General features: G+C 34.1%; 1 protein-coding gene across 3 annotated transcripts; it reads right to left on the reverse strand.

Annotated features, from left to right (window-relative positions):
* Positions 1-8,676: 8,676 nt before the first annotated feature.
* LOC137837407 (septin and tuftelin-interacting protein 1 homolog 1) lies at positions 8,677-15,523 on the reverse strand. Of its 3 annotated transcripts, none has more exons than XR_011085454.1 (4): positions 15,153-15,476; positions 11,525-14,195; positions 10,063-10,179; positions 8,677-9,173 (listed from the first exon to the last, which is right to left on the reverse strand). XR_011085454.1 is itself a non-coding variant. In XM_068646388.1 (3 exons), the coding sequence occupies exon 2, from the start codon at positions 14,176-14,178 to the stop codon at positions 11,563-11,565; it is 2,616 nt and encodes an 871-aa protein (XP_068502489.1). In that variant the 5' UTR covers positions 14,179-14,195; positions 15,153-15,523; the 3' UTR covers positions 8,677-9,173; positions 11,525-11,562. The 3 variants fall into 3 exon arrangements, 1 of the variants encoding a protein (XP_068502489.1); XR_011085453.1 differs by having other exon boundaries at positions 9,926-10,179; XM_068646388.1 differs by lacking the exon at positions 10,063-10,179 and having other exon boundaries at positions 15,153-15,523.
* Between the last annotated feature and the right edge of the window lie 481 nt (positions 15,524-16,004).

Consider the following 16,004-nt stretch of genomic DNA (forward strand, 5'->3'; position numbering starts at 1 on the left):
TCCAACCTTTGCGAAAATCTTTTGACAAACAATACACCCCCCTCTCTTGTTTAAGCCAATAAATCTAACAGAGGTTGTTTATGAATTTATTTGCAAATATGAGTTTAATTGGCCTTTTGTTTACTTTTGTAGGCCCAATTAAGAGGATAACTCTAGGATGAAGGAATGTACAAACATATCCAAGAAGATCTCCAACTCATTCAAAACATAAACTAGAGCTTTAGTCAGAAGAACACAAGAAGACTAAGTTTCGGCTGACTAGTGAACACTATTTTTGTGCAAACTTTAGCTTCAATAAATTGTATAAAATTGTTTAGGATTTCATGGGCCATGTATTGAGCCTAGTAGCATAAAACAATTGGACCAAATATTTGGGCCAAGTAGCATAAGTTTTGGGGTTTGTATTTGGACCAATAGTAAAATAGGTCTTGCCAGGGTTAAAAGTGACTAGTTATGGTAACAATTGGGCTTCTTTAAGCCCGATGTAACCCTAAAATGTATAGGGTATATTAGAGCACATGGACGTCCACATGGCAGCCTAGGAGTGGAGAGGATTTAGCATGGAAGGTGTGAGTTCAACATGGAAAGCATGAGTCCACATGGCACCTTCTCATTGGACAGTTTATTTTGAATTTTCAAAATTTGGCTCCAAAGTGTTCAGCCCTCTCTCCTATAAATTGAGGTTCTTGGCTCATGAGTTATGAAGATCAATTTTAGAGTGTTATGTTGCCAAGTTGCCAGCTCTTGCACTCTCTTGCCTAAACCTCTCTAGGTTAAAAACCTTTGGTCTTCTCCTTCACCTCTCTAACTGATATGGTCCAACTAATTACTCTCCCTACTCTTCATGCACGTTCAAGAAATCCATAGCTGGAGCCATCCTTGTTCCATTCCCTCCATCAGGATTTCATCAATCCTCTCAAAAAATCAAGAAATCAATTCGAAATGAAGGCACGCACTATCATTTGGTATCATGAGCCATGGTTCTTCAAGAGATAAGTTCCTTCTCTTTTTTTTTTTTTTGGGTTGTGTTTAATTCCATGTTGTTCATCATTTTGTGATTTGTTTTGCTATTTTTAATTCCAATTTCATTTTATATTGTTGTTTGGAAAATTATGTTTGATGTAATTGTGTTCAATTGTTTTGAACATTCCGTTTTTGCATTTTATAGGTTTCCATTGAGTGAGTTGTACTATTTTTTGTTTTTAATTTGTGCAATATTAGTTTGGTTGAGTCATTTTAATTTTTGAATCAATTCAAGTATTGTCTAAGTCATGTTCATCCAAAATTGTCATCAATTCCATGAAGTACTTTTGTTTTTAATTTTGGTTGTTTGATTTAACTTGAGTACAATTTTAATTTTGACTTTGAGCTTTGATTCATTTTAATTTTTCCATATTTGAGTTCAAAATTGTTGTTAGTTCCATTCAAGTTCAATTTCCACTTAATTCCATTGTGTTTTTGAAGTTTTCAATTCTGTTTTTAATTCTAGTGTAGGATTCCTTTGTTTTACAGTTTCTGTGCTGGCTGAAAACGTTGATTACAATTAATTGTGTTGGTGAAAAATTGTGAAATTTTGGGTTTAAGTACATTGATGTGTTAAGAAATTTTTTAAAAAAGAATTACATCAGAATTAAAAATAGAAAAAAAATGAAAAATGAAAAACATATAGAGTGTAAAATCTGACTCTGAAAAAATTTGAATTGGCAGCGAATTTGAAAATATTATTGCAATTATTTGGCACACTATTTTTGTGAAATTCCAACACCTACATTAAGCTTAAACATTGAAGTTTTTGTGATTCCAATTTCAATTTCTAATTTGAAGTAATTTGTCCAGCATAAATTCAGCAAGTTATGAAAAATTTACACAAATATTTTGTAGTGCAATTTTTGTTTTCTTCATCTATTCTAGTTTATTCTCTAGGATTCAATTTGAGTGCTACCTTTTCTGGTGAACCTTAGTTTTTTTCTTGTCAATTTCTTTTGATTATTATTTCAAGTCATGTAAAAAATAAACTCCATTTGTAGTAGTCCTTATTTTTAAATTTGAGTTTTGTTACTTTTCAAATTATTTGACCTCTCTTGGTGGAAGTGACCTAATTTGCATTGGTGAGTTGTGGAGCTAAAATTTTTTTGTGCAAGCCACATTTCTAAAGAGGTAAAACCGAGTATCTTAGGTTGCATATTCTAAAGAGGCAAAGCAAGGGACATCAACAACCTCACAAGAAAAATTATACAAAAAATACAAAAGGAGGTACAAGTGGTAGAGTGAATAGAATAAGCATTTAAAGTTTAGTGCATAAAAATTATTGATCTAATTGTTCATTGTATTTCTTTAATTTGTAATTTGCAAAAATTTGATTACTTAATTGATTAACTGTGTTTGTAGTTCGGTGAGTGTGTCTTCAAGGTTCAAAGAGCCAAGAAGCCTTACCTAGGAAACCACCTAGTTTTAAAGCTTTCTAGATAACAATTTTCAATTGTGTTTTTATTGCTTTACATATTTTTTGCATAAAATTTTTGTTTTCATCTTTGATTGTGATCTAAGTAAATTGCTTAGATAAATATTTGTAAAAGTGTTGTGGGATAGTATTTGGAAAGGAAAGGCATGATACTTAAGAGATCTTATAGATCTACCTCCCTTTCCTAGGAAATTACCTACTTCACTCCATCTATTTTTCTCTTTGGGAATTACTTTTAACACATAATTCTAACATGTCTAAGCATTCTTCCAATATACTGAAAGTTATGAGAACTCTACTAAATATCTTTTGAATCAATCGCTCTCACTAAGACAATTGCAACATGAGGCTCAAGTTTTAGAAGAAAAGAAAGAAAGAGATGCATATCTTGCAATTTTAGAAGAATAATTGAAAATTGTTAGAGAAAAAGATGAATACATTAAAAAATTGAAAAAAACACATGCATCTAGTTCTAGGTCTAGTGACTCCCATGCTGAGGAAGAGATTTTTAGAATTAATAAATATTATCAACCTATACCTAAAAGAATTAGAAGGGAAAGCCAACCAAAAGAGACTAGGGTAGACCTACCTTATTTTTATGCGAAGGAAAATGTTGAAACTTATCTAGATTGGGAAAAAATGAAAATATAACAACTTTTTGCTTGTCATCATGTTAGTGACGAAAGGAAGGTACCCTTAACAACTTTAAGCTTTCAATCTAATACAATGTATTGGTGGACAACACAAGAAAGAGAAAGGCACCTCCACATGGACCCTCCCATAACATATTGGAATGAACTTAGGGGAGTCTTGAGGCACCGTCATATTCCTTCTTACTATATAGGGAGTTGATGGACAAGCTCCGATGACTCCAGCAAAAGAGTATTAGTGTAAAAGAGTATAGGCAAAAGATGGAGCTCTACATGATGAGAGTCTCTATTAGGGAGGAAGAAACCACCACCATAGTTAGGTTCCTTAGTGGTCTCAATCTTGAGATAAGAGATAGAGTGGAACTCTTGCCCTATAAGGACTTGAATGACTTGATCCGACTTTGTATAAAAGTTGAACAACAAATTTTGAGAAAAGGATCAAGTCGCAAAGAGAGTTCTTATTCTAGCTCCTATCCCAAGAAGGACAAAAAGGAAAGGGAGGAGATTTTTTCAAAAGATAAATCTAAAGAAGCTCTCAACAACCTAGGAAAGGATGTGTCTACCCCACAAACCCGCAGTAGAGACATACTATGTTTTAAATGTCTTGGTAGAGGCCACATAACATCCCAATGCCCAAATAGGAGAACCATGATCTTAAGTTGAGTCTAGCGGAGAAGAGAAAAAAGAGAAAAGTGAGGGAGCATATCCATGTGAGGGGGAATTATTGATGATTAGAACAACCCTCAACAGTCAACCTAGTATGAAATATGAAACACAAAGAAAGAACATCTTTCACACAAGATGTAAAACTTTAGAAAACACTTGTTCTCTCATTGTTGATAGTGAATCTTGTTGCAACTACTATAGCACTAGGTTGGTTGAAAAGCTTGATCTACAAGTTATACCCCACCCAAAACCTTATAAACTTCAATGGTTGAATGAAGATGGGGACTTAACTATAAATAAGCAGGTAAAACAGTCTTTCTATGGCGAATTAGAAAGATTATGTTTTATGTGATGTAGTACCCATGAAAGTTTGTCATATGTTATTGGGAAAACCATGGCAATTTAATAAGAAAACTACCCAATAGGAGATGCTTAGCAAAAAGACACGATTGCTTAAAGTTTTTAAGCAATTGTGTTGTTGGAGGAAAATGATATGAAAATAAAATAAAAAAATTGTTGCTTCCAAATAAACACTATATTTTATTTTTTTTCTAGAAACGAATATTAAAACTATGAAAAAAAAATATCAATCCCTGAAAATAACATACAAACAAATCAAAATGAAAAAACAATAACATTCAAATAAAACAAGACATGTGAGGAGATGAAATCAAAAAATTCTAATGAAGTAAAAAAAATCACATGTTGTTGATCTCGTTGCCAGTGTCCCTTTCGCGCAACATCTCTTTCACACATTGTTCCTCTTCTGCAACGTCGCTCTCACATGACATTTTTTTATAGTCTTGCATAACATTTGAGATGATCTTACACGATGTTTGTGTCACTCTCACACGGAATTTGAAGTGGTCTCGCACAACAACACTCTCAGAAGGCTTCTTAGAGGGAGAAAGGGAAATAAGAGGTTGGTGTCATGGGAGGGAGAGGGGAATGGGAAGGAGAGAAAAGGGGAAAGTTTGGTTTATAGGATGGAGAAGGAGAAGGGAAGGGGAAGGTTGGGTTGCGGGAAGGAGTAGGGGAAGGGAAATGAGTCAAATGAAGATTGAGGCTAGTGGAAGAAAAAGTGTTTGAAATGATGCATGGATAAAGATGACCAGTCTAACTTCAAAGAAAAGTTAGAGGACCCTAACACAAAAAAAAAGTTCCTTTTCAAAAAGCTTAAAAGAGGATTCTCCAAAAATTACCATTAAAGAAGAGAAAGTGAGAGTTTATAGCATCGATCTCATATAGCACTTGAAAGTGTGAAAGTGTATGGATTACATGTATATTTATAGGGAGAGCTTGACCTGAATGAAGTGTGCACTGAATTTGAATTTGAAATTCAAATTCAAGCGCCAATTTCTTTCTTCCATTAATTAAATGTACACCAACTTCTTTCCTTGTGTGCAACTGGATCTAGCATATTTAATATGTGCTAAATGTGTTTAAAATGTCTAGTTGGAGAGAAACTTGTCTTCCATGTGCAACAAATGGGCTGAGGAATCTCCCAATTATGGTTTTTTAAAACACATTTAAGCTACATGTGCACCTAGACCTAATTTATACACACTCTAGTCTACAATATGTTGTCCAAATACACATTCAATAAACTATACGACTAGGCCCAAATACAAGCTTAATAACGTACACAACTAGGCCTAAATACTCAAGCCCACTAAGAGATAGTCCATGTAAAAAGAGTTTTGGGCTTATTATCTTCAACAGAGAGCCAACTTTCATGTATTCTTCTAACCATAATGATATTGGGTCTAAACCTTTCCATCATAGGCTGATTCTCCCTACACCATATCAATTCAGACCTGCACCCAACATACTAACGTAAAATGTCCGTTTTATCCTTAATAATTTAAATTTTGTCTTCCGGATATTCATATCTGTAAGTCAAATCACAAAGTTCCAGATATACAAATCTGGAACTAATATGTCACCATCCAAAAGCTTACCTGGACAACATAAATGACCTTCCGAATGTCAAGTTCTGTAAGCAAACATAAATTAGTTCTGAATCTCATTCCTCAACACCATTTACAAGACACCATTCCGGATATGAAAATCTGAAACTTATAACTCACTTTTTGATATGCCCATCAAGAAGTTTAAATGAAATACGAAAATGACCTTCCGGATTTTAAAATCTGGAATGTATAAAAATCACTTCTGGATTTGTGCATCCATAAGCAAAAATAAATTCAAGAACAAGGTTGAATTTTAAATTTTACGTTGTGTGCATGTCATAAATGATATGGTGCAGGAAGAAATTGCCTCCATCATAAAGAGTGAGGCAAAGGAAAGGTTATGGCTTGGGAGAGAGGTAGTATGGAAGGTTTATGCTGGTTGGGGACTGTCTTTGTCATTCTAAGATTTTTATGTGGTTTCACAAAAGTTGTGTTTGGCTAGCTTTAATATTTAAATTTTTCAGTTATGTTTTCGAATCAACTTTTTGATGCTCTTTAAATACATTGTTAGTTTGATGTTGGGTTTGGATTTAGTTGAATTATTGATGATCCATTTTCTGCCTTTATGTCGAGAGGTAGAGGCATGTTTGTAAAGACATGAAGGTCAATGTTTGGGTTGAACTTTGTTTTGGAAGGTTATGCTGACATCATAATCTCAGTGTATAGGGTTGGAGCATCCTTAAAATGCTCTACGTTTGTTTATTATTTTTGTTGATAAAAAAAAGTATAAAAGATTTATGAAAGTTGTGTGAAAAGTAAAATAAATGTCACTTGATTGCAAAATGTGCTTTCTAAGATATTAACAAAACAATTGTTGGGTTCTAATTGTGAAATTGCAAATGTGTCATTATGAAAATAGTTTTGATTGTTGTGAGAAAACTTTGACTATTGTGAGTAGATTTTAAATGTTGAGTATAGATTCACACATTATAAAAGGGTGTTCATTGTTAAAAAATCAAGATTTGTGGATAAATTTCAAAAAGAAAAAAGAATAAGGTTTCTTCTTCATGTGCATACTCATCATCTACTAATCTGAAGACACCTTTTGAAATTGATAAAAATGTGACACCATCACGACTATCTCACTCTATAGGACAAAAGACATGCAAAAGAAAGAGTAAATGAAAAACAAGTGCAATTGTGAATCCCCATATCATTGATATGTCTAACATGGAAAGTTCAAGAAAGAAAATAACACCAAACTAGATGAATTTATTGAGTTAAAGAAGTTGTAAGAAATGTGTTTAGAATATGAATTCTCATGAAAAACACATCCAACATGTCAAAGAAGCAATGAAAATAGTCATTATATGTCAATTAATCATTATTGTTAAATTTACCAAATTTCTTATTTTTTTAGTTTAGTTATAAAAATAGTCGTTGAAAAACTAGTCGTTATGAAGCTATATAATTATGTGATATTATCTCATTCTCGCATCTTTCTGTAACACTTTAAACATTTCAATTATCCACATAATGAATTTTTTAAACAACAATTTAGACAATGTTGAATCAAGTCATATAGAAAGAACTCAAAGACAACAGTAACAACATCAAGTCAAACACTAGTAGTGATAAATAAAGAACAGAGGTTGTACATCGAAATCATTACCAAAGTCATGATCTATTGTTTAATGAACTATTTTTCTAAGAACCTTATGTACAGAGAAACATAGTATCATAAAAGGTTTCACATGACTACTTCACACTGAGATCAAATGCAAAACAAAGAAGAGGTTTATCACCTTGGCAAAGTGCACCACTGGTATTCGTATATTGGCTAGTGTATTTGTACGCAATAATTGGAAATTCATCAACTGACTACTACAAGTTGGAGCGACTCGTAACTTTGCGGATATGTTAGGATGAATTGATGCATGCACTGGGAATGGGAATGGGAATGGAAATGGAAAAATTGCTAGTTACATAGAAAGATCCATTTTGCTGTGATGATCATGCTAACCCAACAATCATGTGACATCGCAAGAGTTGTGGATTTGACATATATATCTTTTGGTATTGTGAGGTCAAAAAATATGTTACTATGCAATGACATTTATCCTAATTTTACCACATTTGTGAAAACCATTTTAATGCCACAAGAAAATAAGAGTTATTTACACAGCAACAAAAAATTAGTCAGAAAGGAATGTGTATATTGCATAATGTGATTATGGAGGACACATAATTATCAAACTGATGTTTATTATAATAATGTAGAAAATTACATATTAACAATTCACGTATCTTCATGTCCTAATTCAAACTACACACCTCTACATATTTTGAAAGGGGAACAACGATTCAAAATGAAAACAACCACTACCAACATTAGGTAGATGTGATCGAACATATTTTTTAAAAAAATATAAGAAAATAATGAAAATTAATTTTATGAAGTATACTATATTTTTACAATGAGTTGAAATTTTGATCGTTAACCATTTATTTAAATCTTAAATAATTGATATCATTTTAAAATTAAAACATTATTATAAATTAAAAAAATTAACTAATAGTAAAAAAATAATTTTTAATGAAATTTATCACATTACAATAACTAAATTTTCATCAATTATATTAATAAATATTACTATACATCATAAAATCTAAATAAAAAATCATAAATCAACAGCATGTTCAACATTCTTTATCTAAATTGGTGTACTTCTTAACATCCATGCTCTAAACCCTGAACTAATTCATCATAGTCACCAAAGATGAAAAATTATACAAAATCACGTTCAATAACATTTAAACGTGATTTTATAGAATATGACGCACAGTAAATTAAAATCGCTTTTAATAAATGCCTGAATTAACTTTAGATCATCTAGAATAATTCTAAATATTGTTAAAATCAATTTACCCTCACTTTGTCTCTTGATGCATAAGCAGGGTTAAAAAGACACCTGACCAGAAAATGTAGTTGCCTTTCCTCTTTCCGCATTATCGTCTTCTCAATGATTCAGTACACCATGAATAGTTTGTTTCAATTTTCCAATACCTCATGATTTCAGGACTAGGATTAATGACATGTGAGAACCAAAACTCCCTCACTAGGAGGCTCAGAGTATAAAACTGTAACAAAAAAGCTTCTCATACATGTGAATAAAAGAAATTAGGTTACCAACATTTTTCTACACGCTTTATCCTCACTCTGGAACTTCCACTTTCACTTCCCTTACAACCATTGCACCATCCTCGGGAAACACAGGATTTATATGTAAGATCCATTCCCAGCTCAAAACCCACAATCCCAATTAGTAGAGGTATTAGCAGTATAAAGCAATGAGTGAATGCTAGTTCTGACCCATTACCAAGAAGTGGACTGGGATGAATCATATAGTTGAATGGTGGATTGTTCATCACCGAAGACATCTTCCTGAGCATTAGTTTCAGCAAACCTCCATGTTCAACTGCCTGCAAAATAAACGAAAATAAATAATGATTAACATTTGGAAACAAGAAACACGAATAAAGGACACACTAGCACATGTTTGATATGGTTGATAATGGAGTGACATAAGTGCATATTACAGCAATACAAGGAGGATCAGTGTTATGCTAAACCCATAGCATAGCAAAATCCATTATGTGCACAGCATAGCTTAAGCTATTTATGTACTACACGATAATAATTCGTCAGAATTCTAATGTCTGTTAGGACCTAATACATATTACTTATTATCCGTCAATATCCACCTATGAAGCACTGCCTCCAACAGTCACCAGACTGATGTCCAAAATATAAAATGCAGCACGAGAATTAAGATTTATATATATTAGACAGTTAAACTTCATAATTTTCATATGATGATCGTTTCATAATCCCAAGAAGATGAATAATAACTCTACGTTAAAACAATTTTAGTCTTGTGATAATGAACCTCTGAAAAAAATGCGGAGCCTCACAATATTTATAAGTTGACTTTTAAAAAAAATTATAGGAGAGTGTTTGGGATGTGTTTGGGCAAAGGTAGAGGTGTCTAGGCAAGCATAGGTGTCAGACTCACTTTCTTGGCACATGTCCCAACCATGTTAGAGAGGTGTCCGAACTAAAAAAATATTTTTTATTGAAACAAGTAGACAAGTGTCCAACACATGCCAAAGGCATATCATGTCCAAAAAGTGTCTGACACATCATTCTAAAGTGATGTTAGTCTATCCCTTACAAGGATATCACAATCCTCTTGCAGCTACTGGTCAAGTTCTGAGTTCATCTGCTGCAGCACCACTGCTGACTTCTGCAGAACGCAGTATTTCCCACCAGCTCTGATCAGTAATGAATCTTAGCACATATTTCTTTCACCTTCAAAGGTCAGAAACACAGGGAACTTTCCAGCCAGCAGTCTGTTGATGATATGCGATGCGTGTCTGTGTGTGTTTCACACTCTGCTTCTCAGCTTCAGCCTCTCACTTCAAATCCCTACATGTCAGTGCCCAGACTGCTTAGCCCTTTCAAAGTTTAAAATGAAAGTCTATGATTTAAGTCTTTCATAATTCAATGTATTTCATTATTGAAAACTTTAGATGAAGATGGAGTTGTGCTTGTATGAGTTGTATTTTAATTTTTCATGAATAATAGAGGTTTAATTGTTGATTATTAATTATAATATTATATATATAATATAAAGTGAGGTTAGAGTATGTTATGCTATGTGCTATAGCAATGAGCCTCCCTATTTCTGTAAGTGTAATTGACTATTAAGAAGTATGATACAAGGAAAATCACTGTATAAGGTTTTAGTTCACACAGTTTACCGCTCATGAAGATGCATGAAAAGTATTTGCTACTCGGTAATGTTTATGACACCTAACAGTGACAGTTCTCAAAAAGAACTTGGCATCCCTATGTCTAATTATAATTTCTAAGCACAGTCCATGTCCGGTCTCATTGCCAAGGAAAATACAGTTATATCCAAAAATACTATTTTGGCACCGACAGGCTAAGACTATTTCGATCTACTTGTTCTACATGTTTGCCACATGCAATTACCCCATATTGGATACTAGCATCAAGTTCCAGAAAACAACAAATATTATTACGCCTTTATTTCACACCTTGTATCAGATGCATTCTATTGAATCCAAACTAAACATGTTGAACATGGCTCAATAGGACTTCGCAAATAATGAAATGATACATTTTCAGCATCTAATTCATGGAAGTGAGCAGTACAATACTATGGAAAAATTCACATGTCAAGGAAATGTAGCAGCAAAAGGAACCAGTGAAAAGAAGTTGGAGATGAATCAACCAAAGATACTATACTCATGTTGAATTTCACAAATAAAACGTTATCCTGTCTGATCAAAATGATGTTTCATACTTGCAAGACACACAGAAACACTAGGTGGAATAACTAGTGGGTCATCATCCGACTGTCAGAATGATTCACTGATGCATCAGCAGAAGCACCATGGTTTTTAAACACCTTCAAAGATTAATAACAGCAAGTTTACTTGATAATTAAATGACGAAACAAGTACAAGAAGAAGAAGAAAATAAATCCAAAATCCACACACTATTTCTGAATTTCACCTAAGAGATTTTACCTTGCATTGAAAATTATTAACGTAACATACATATCAATGCATATAATATATGCATAGAAAGCATATAATATATGCATAGAAAGCATATATTAAATATTCCATACCTATTCTGCTTATGATCAGACATAAAGTTGCCCAAAACAAAACAGGAAAAGTACACATCCCAAGCCTACAAAGTAATCAAGAGAATACAACTCGTAAACTAGATAGAGTACCTGAGAATTCAGATACTTCACATCGGCCAATGCAGAATTCAGCGCCTTTTACTAAGGGATTTATTATGCAACTCTAGCAAGCCTTGAAGAGATTCAATAGACCACGTTTCTTCATTTTGGGCATATACTTTTTGATTAAGAGAGTCTATTATTATGCTGATATTACCAAACCCATATATTTGATGACCATAGTGCATTCTACCAGGTTTAAGTTTGAATAGCAAACCATGTTGCTGAGCATGAGCCTCAATGACTTCTTTCAAGCTCAATTCATGAGTGCCATCGGCATTGACTGCACCACCCAAGCTAGCAGCAGCTTGCTGTTGAGCATAGGCTGCTGCTTTCTGTTGAGCCTCAAATTGTCTCTGCTCAAGTACCCTAAGATAGCTTATATTCTCCTTTAAACCAGGTTGGACCACCTCCATACCTTCAACAGCCTGGTTCATCATATCAAGACCGCGATTAAGCTGGTACCGGATACTTTCATTTGCTAACAGTTCTTCTGGAATAAGTTCTTTCCATCCCAAATACCATTTTGTAACTTCTTCAAAATTAGGATTTGAGCACAGCCAATGATACAGAACCTGAAGCCATTTGGAAAAGAAGAATTTCTCCATCATATCAACCATCATGTGAATAGGAATAGCAGAAGCCCAGTTCATTACCCAATAAAATTGATTAAGATTCTGACTTGCTGGGTTCACTTGGAACTCTTGCAAGACAAGCTGCAACTTTGGTACAATAAAACGAAGCATAAGCTGTTCCCAACTAGTCGGATCAAATACAGACTTCCAAGGAGACAATATAGCATAAGCAGAAACATCACTTGGGTGCCAGGCACCAAGAACAGTACTCAATTTAAAACGAATCACCTGGAAAATACCCTCCAACTTTTTTTGCCCCAGCATTGGTAGCCATGGATGCACCCAAGTGTGAATAGGAATTTCCTCATGGTGTGGTTCCCAAGTATCTACCGCACTTGATAGTTTTGGCATAACTATGTTGTCTAATATGGTGGCAAGGACTGATTGAGGAAGTAACTTATCCTTTACCCACAAATCCAGAAACCGTAACATTGGTTCAGGATCCCGAGCCTGCCAGGTATTTATACCAGATATTCTTATAGCTGGCAATACAACCTCTGAAACCAATTGAGTATAAGGTGATGATACATCCCATATATCGAATGAATCTTCTGCTTGAAGCAATCCCTTCCACTCTGAAACCAACTCCAACCCATGAGATGGATTTTGAAGAGGATCCCATCCTTGGAACACTCTGATAAACAGGGGTAGGGCATATGAACAAGCAATGCATGACAAGTTACACAATTTGTAGTTATCAGCACATCTTTTGTGTAAATCCCTAAAGCAACGAGAAAGGGAATCCAATGTTAATGTTCCCAAAGTGTTTTCTTTTCCAACATGGTCTAACACATGCATAATTTCCTCCATATTATCCAGCTGCTTCTTCTGAAACGCTGCCTCAGTTTCTAGCTTCTCTTTTTCTTTTTTCAAGCTAAGTGCCGTCTCCCTCTCTCTCCTCAAATCTCTATCAATCTCTTGGATGTCAGCCTCAGCCAACCGAACTATTAATGCTACATTATGCTGAAGTTCTGGCATAGGGATATCGTTTTCTTTTGCTTTCTCCTCGGCATTCAAATCAGACAAATTTGTTAATACCCGAAGTTGTGGGCCCCTCATATCATATACCTTCTGAACAACCTCCAACTCTTGTTCTTGCTTGCTTGCCAACAACTCCTCAGCAGTTATATAATCTTCCTCCTTTTTTTTCTTCAACCTCGCTTGCTTTGACCATAACCTTTCCTTCGTTTTGCTAACCACAGGTTGCGAGACCTCTTGCACATTCTTCATCTCTTGCTGCAAAACTGGCAATGGCATAGTCTCCTTAGACTCGTTAAACCCTATGCCAGAATTCTTGGCCCTCAATTTGGCCTCTATAGGAGCCACAATACCCTGCTTATTCTTCCCAAGCCCGCCTCCTTTATAACCCATCTTCTCCAACAACTTCATGCCTATCCCTTTCGTATGCTTCTCAAATTTCCCCACATCACTAGACCCATCTTGAACTGAACTCTGATGCTTCCCCCTCTTCTTCTCCAACCTCTCCTTCTCCCGTTCCTTTTCCCTTCTCATTGCGCCCTCCTTAATCTTCTTCCCAAATGCTGTAGGCAAGAAATTATCATGACCATTCTCATCAGAATCATCATTTATTTCGGAACCATTTGCAGCATTGCCAGAATTAAAACCTAAACCAGACCCAGAAGTGCTACCAGACCCCATACCAAAACCTAAACCTAACCCCGGCCTATCCTCGCTAGCATAACCGTCTCTCTCACTCTGCTCTTTGGACTTATTATCAATTTCCTGATTGGGCATAAAAGTTCCTGTAGACACAAAATTCACAGGCTTTGTTAGATCTGGCTTCTTTGAAAAATCACGGTCCTTCCTCCGTTTTCTACTTGAATAATCATCATCGTCATCAGAATCTGCAAAAACTCCATAAAGAACATCATCCTTTGTCTGAGTGCGTTTTTCTTTACGACTCTTGTAGTAGAATTCGCCACCAATCCATTGACCACCCTCATAATCATTCTCCGTTCCAAATCTCTCCATCTCTTGATCCTCGTCCATGTTTAGGGCAGATAAACCTGTAAATTTTAAAGAAAATAACAAGTTTACAACCCACAGAAATTACACAGTACATTCCCTGTTCCAGATTTCGTTTTGCAAAATCCTTGAACTTATTGCAGACCAAATCTAAAAAACCGTGGAAGTAGTGTAAAAAAGAAAGAGATGTACATGCAGAAAAACAGGCACAAAAATTAATGAATAATCGAAAAGGTAAAGTGTAATGAAATCTAAGTGGAATGAAGACACAAGTGTAGAAGATGAGATGCCTGAAAACCAATGGCTGTGAAGCTCAATCAAACATGAAACTGTATTTAGCCTCACGAAAATATGACAAACAAGTTGTGCTCGAAAGTAACTTTCAACTTGTTACATTTGAGAAGGTTACTCCAATATTAAAAGTTATATCAAGACTCCTGGAAGTGATCAAGGTCATTAACGTCAGTCATTATTTTTTTAATTAATAAGTTTATGGTTTAGAATAAAACAAAACTTAATTCCAAGGAAAAGCTAATCATTCACACATAACTATCAACAAACCAAACAAGTACACAAAGATAAGAAGAACCAGATTTAACATTCAACAGAGTCAGAGCCATATGAAAACCAAACTTGTGTCACCTTTTTTTTTTTAAAATCAGTTTAAATTCATTTCACCGCAAGTTAAATTGCACATGAAAATGCAGCAATAGGCATACACTAAAAGGCAATGTTAATAATGCATAGCACGCAAAATCAAAAACAAAAAAGATTATACACCTTATATGAATAGAAAAAGTTCCTACCAAGTTAACACCCATCAAAATCCATACTTTTATTCCGATATTTAATTTTACTTCTCAAACAAACCACAGAATAACACGTTTTCTTCCCGCAATTTTTTCCCAAACATCTCCTTCATTCTTTCAAAACATGAGAGAGTAGAAGAGAGAGAGAAAACAAGTAATTAAATGAACTACGATGGGTTTAGGGCTTACCTCTAGAAACCGCGAAAGGGGGTATAAATTAGTGCAGAAGCAGAAACCACGAGCTTGAGTTGAAAGAAGAATAACGAGATATTCAGCAAGGGGTCGAACGAAGGAGGAAGTGATTGCGGTTGATTAGGGTTCGCGAGGAGATTGTGAAAAAGGGATTGGGTTTGGGAAGAGTGAATTGAGAGAGAATGCAGAAAATTGAAGAGTTGTGAAGAAAAATTGAGAGTGAATTGAATTGAGAGAGCGTAATCGGCAAGTCTGGTGGTGAATGAATAAAATGTATTTTGGGGGTAAAGAGGGTACGTTAATGGTGGAATTGAGGAACTGAACAAGGTTAGGTTATGCTTTTTGATTTCAACTTCCAGAAAAAAATCAATATTTTTTTTCCGATATTTCTTTTAATCGATAAAAAAATTGGGATATTTATTTTAATCGATAAATAAAACAGACATAGCTTTTGTTTAGATAATTTTTTTATAAAAACATTGAAGAAAAAAAGAAAACCTTTTGTTTATTTGGGATATGTATTTTATATTTTGTTTAGACAATTTCCCTATAAAAACATTGAAAAAACAAAAGAAAATATTTTTTATTTTTTTATTTATGCCTAAATTCATTTTAAATCATGAAAATTGAGTAATTTCTTTATATTTTTTCTTCTAAAATATATTATTGATCTTCTTGTTGTGAAAATTTTAGTATTTAAAATGTTATTAAAATTATTTAAAAATTAAATTGTGCCATTATAATAGATAAAAGACTAAACATTTATACATTTTTTCACTATTCAAAGAAGCTAATTGAGAAAATTAAAACTTAAGTAACTATCACACGGTTTAAACATTTCGAAGAAAT

Source organism: Phaseolus vulgaris, chromosome 4 (genome assembly GCF_000499845.2).
Source record: "Phaseolus vulgaris cultivar G19833 chromosome 4, P. vulgaris v2.0, whole genome shotgun sequence".
Classification (NCBI taxonomy): domain Eukaryota; kingdom Viridiplantae; phylum Streptophyta; class Magnoliopsida; order Fabales; family Fabaceae; genus Phaseolus; species Phaseolus vulgaris.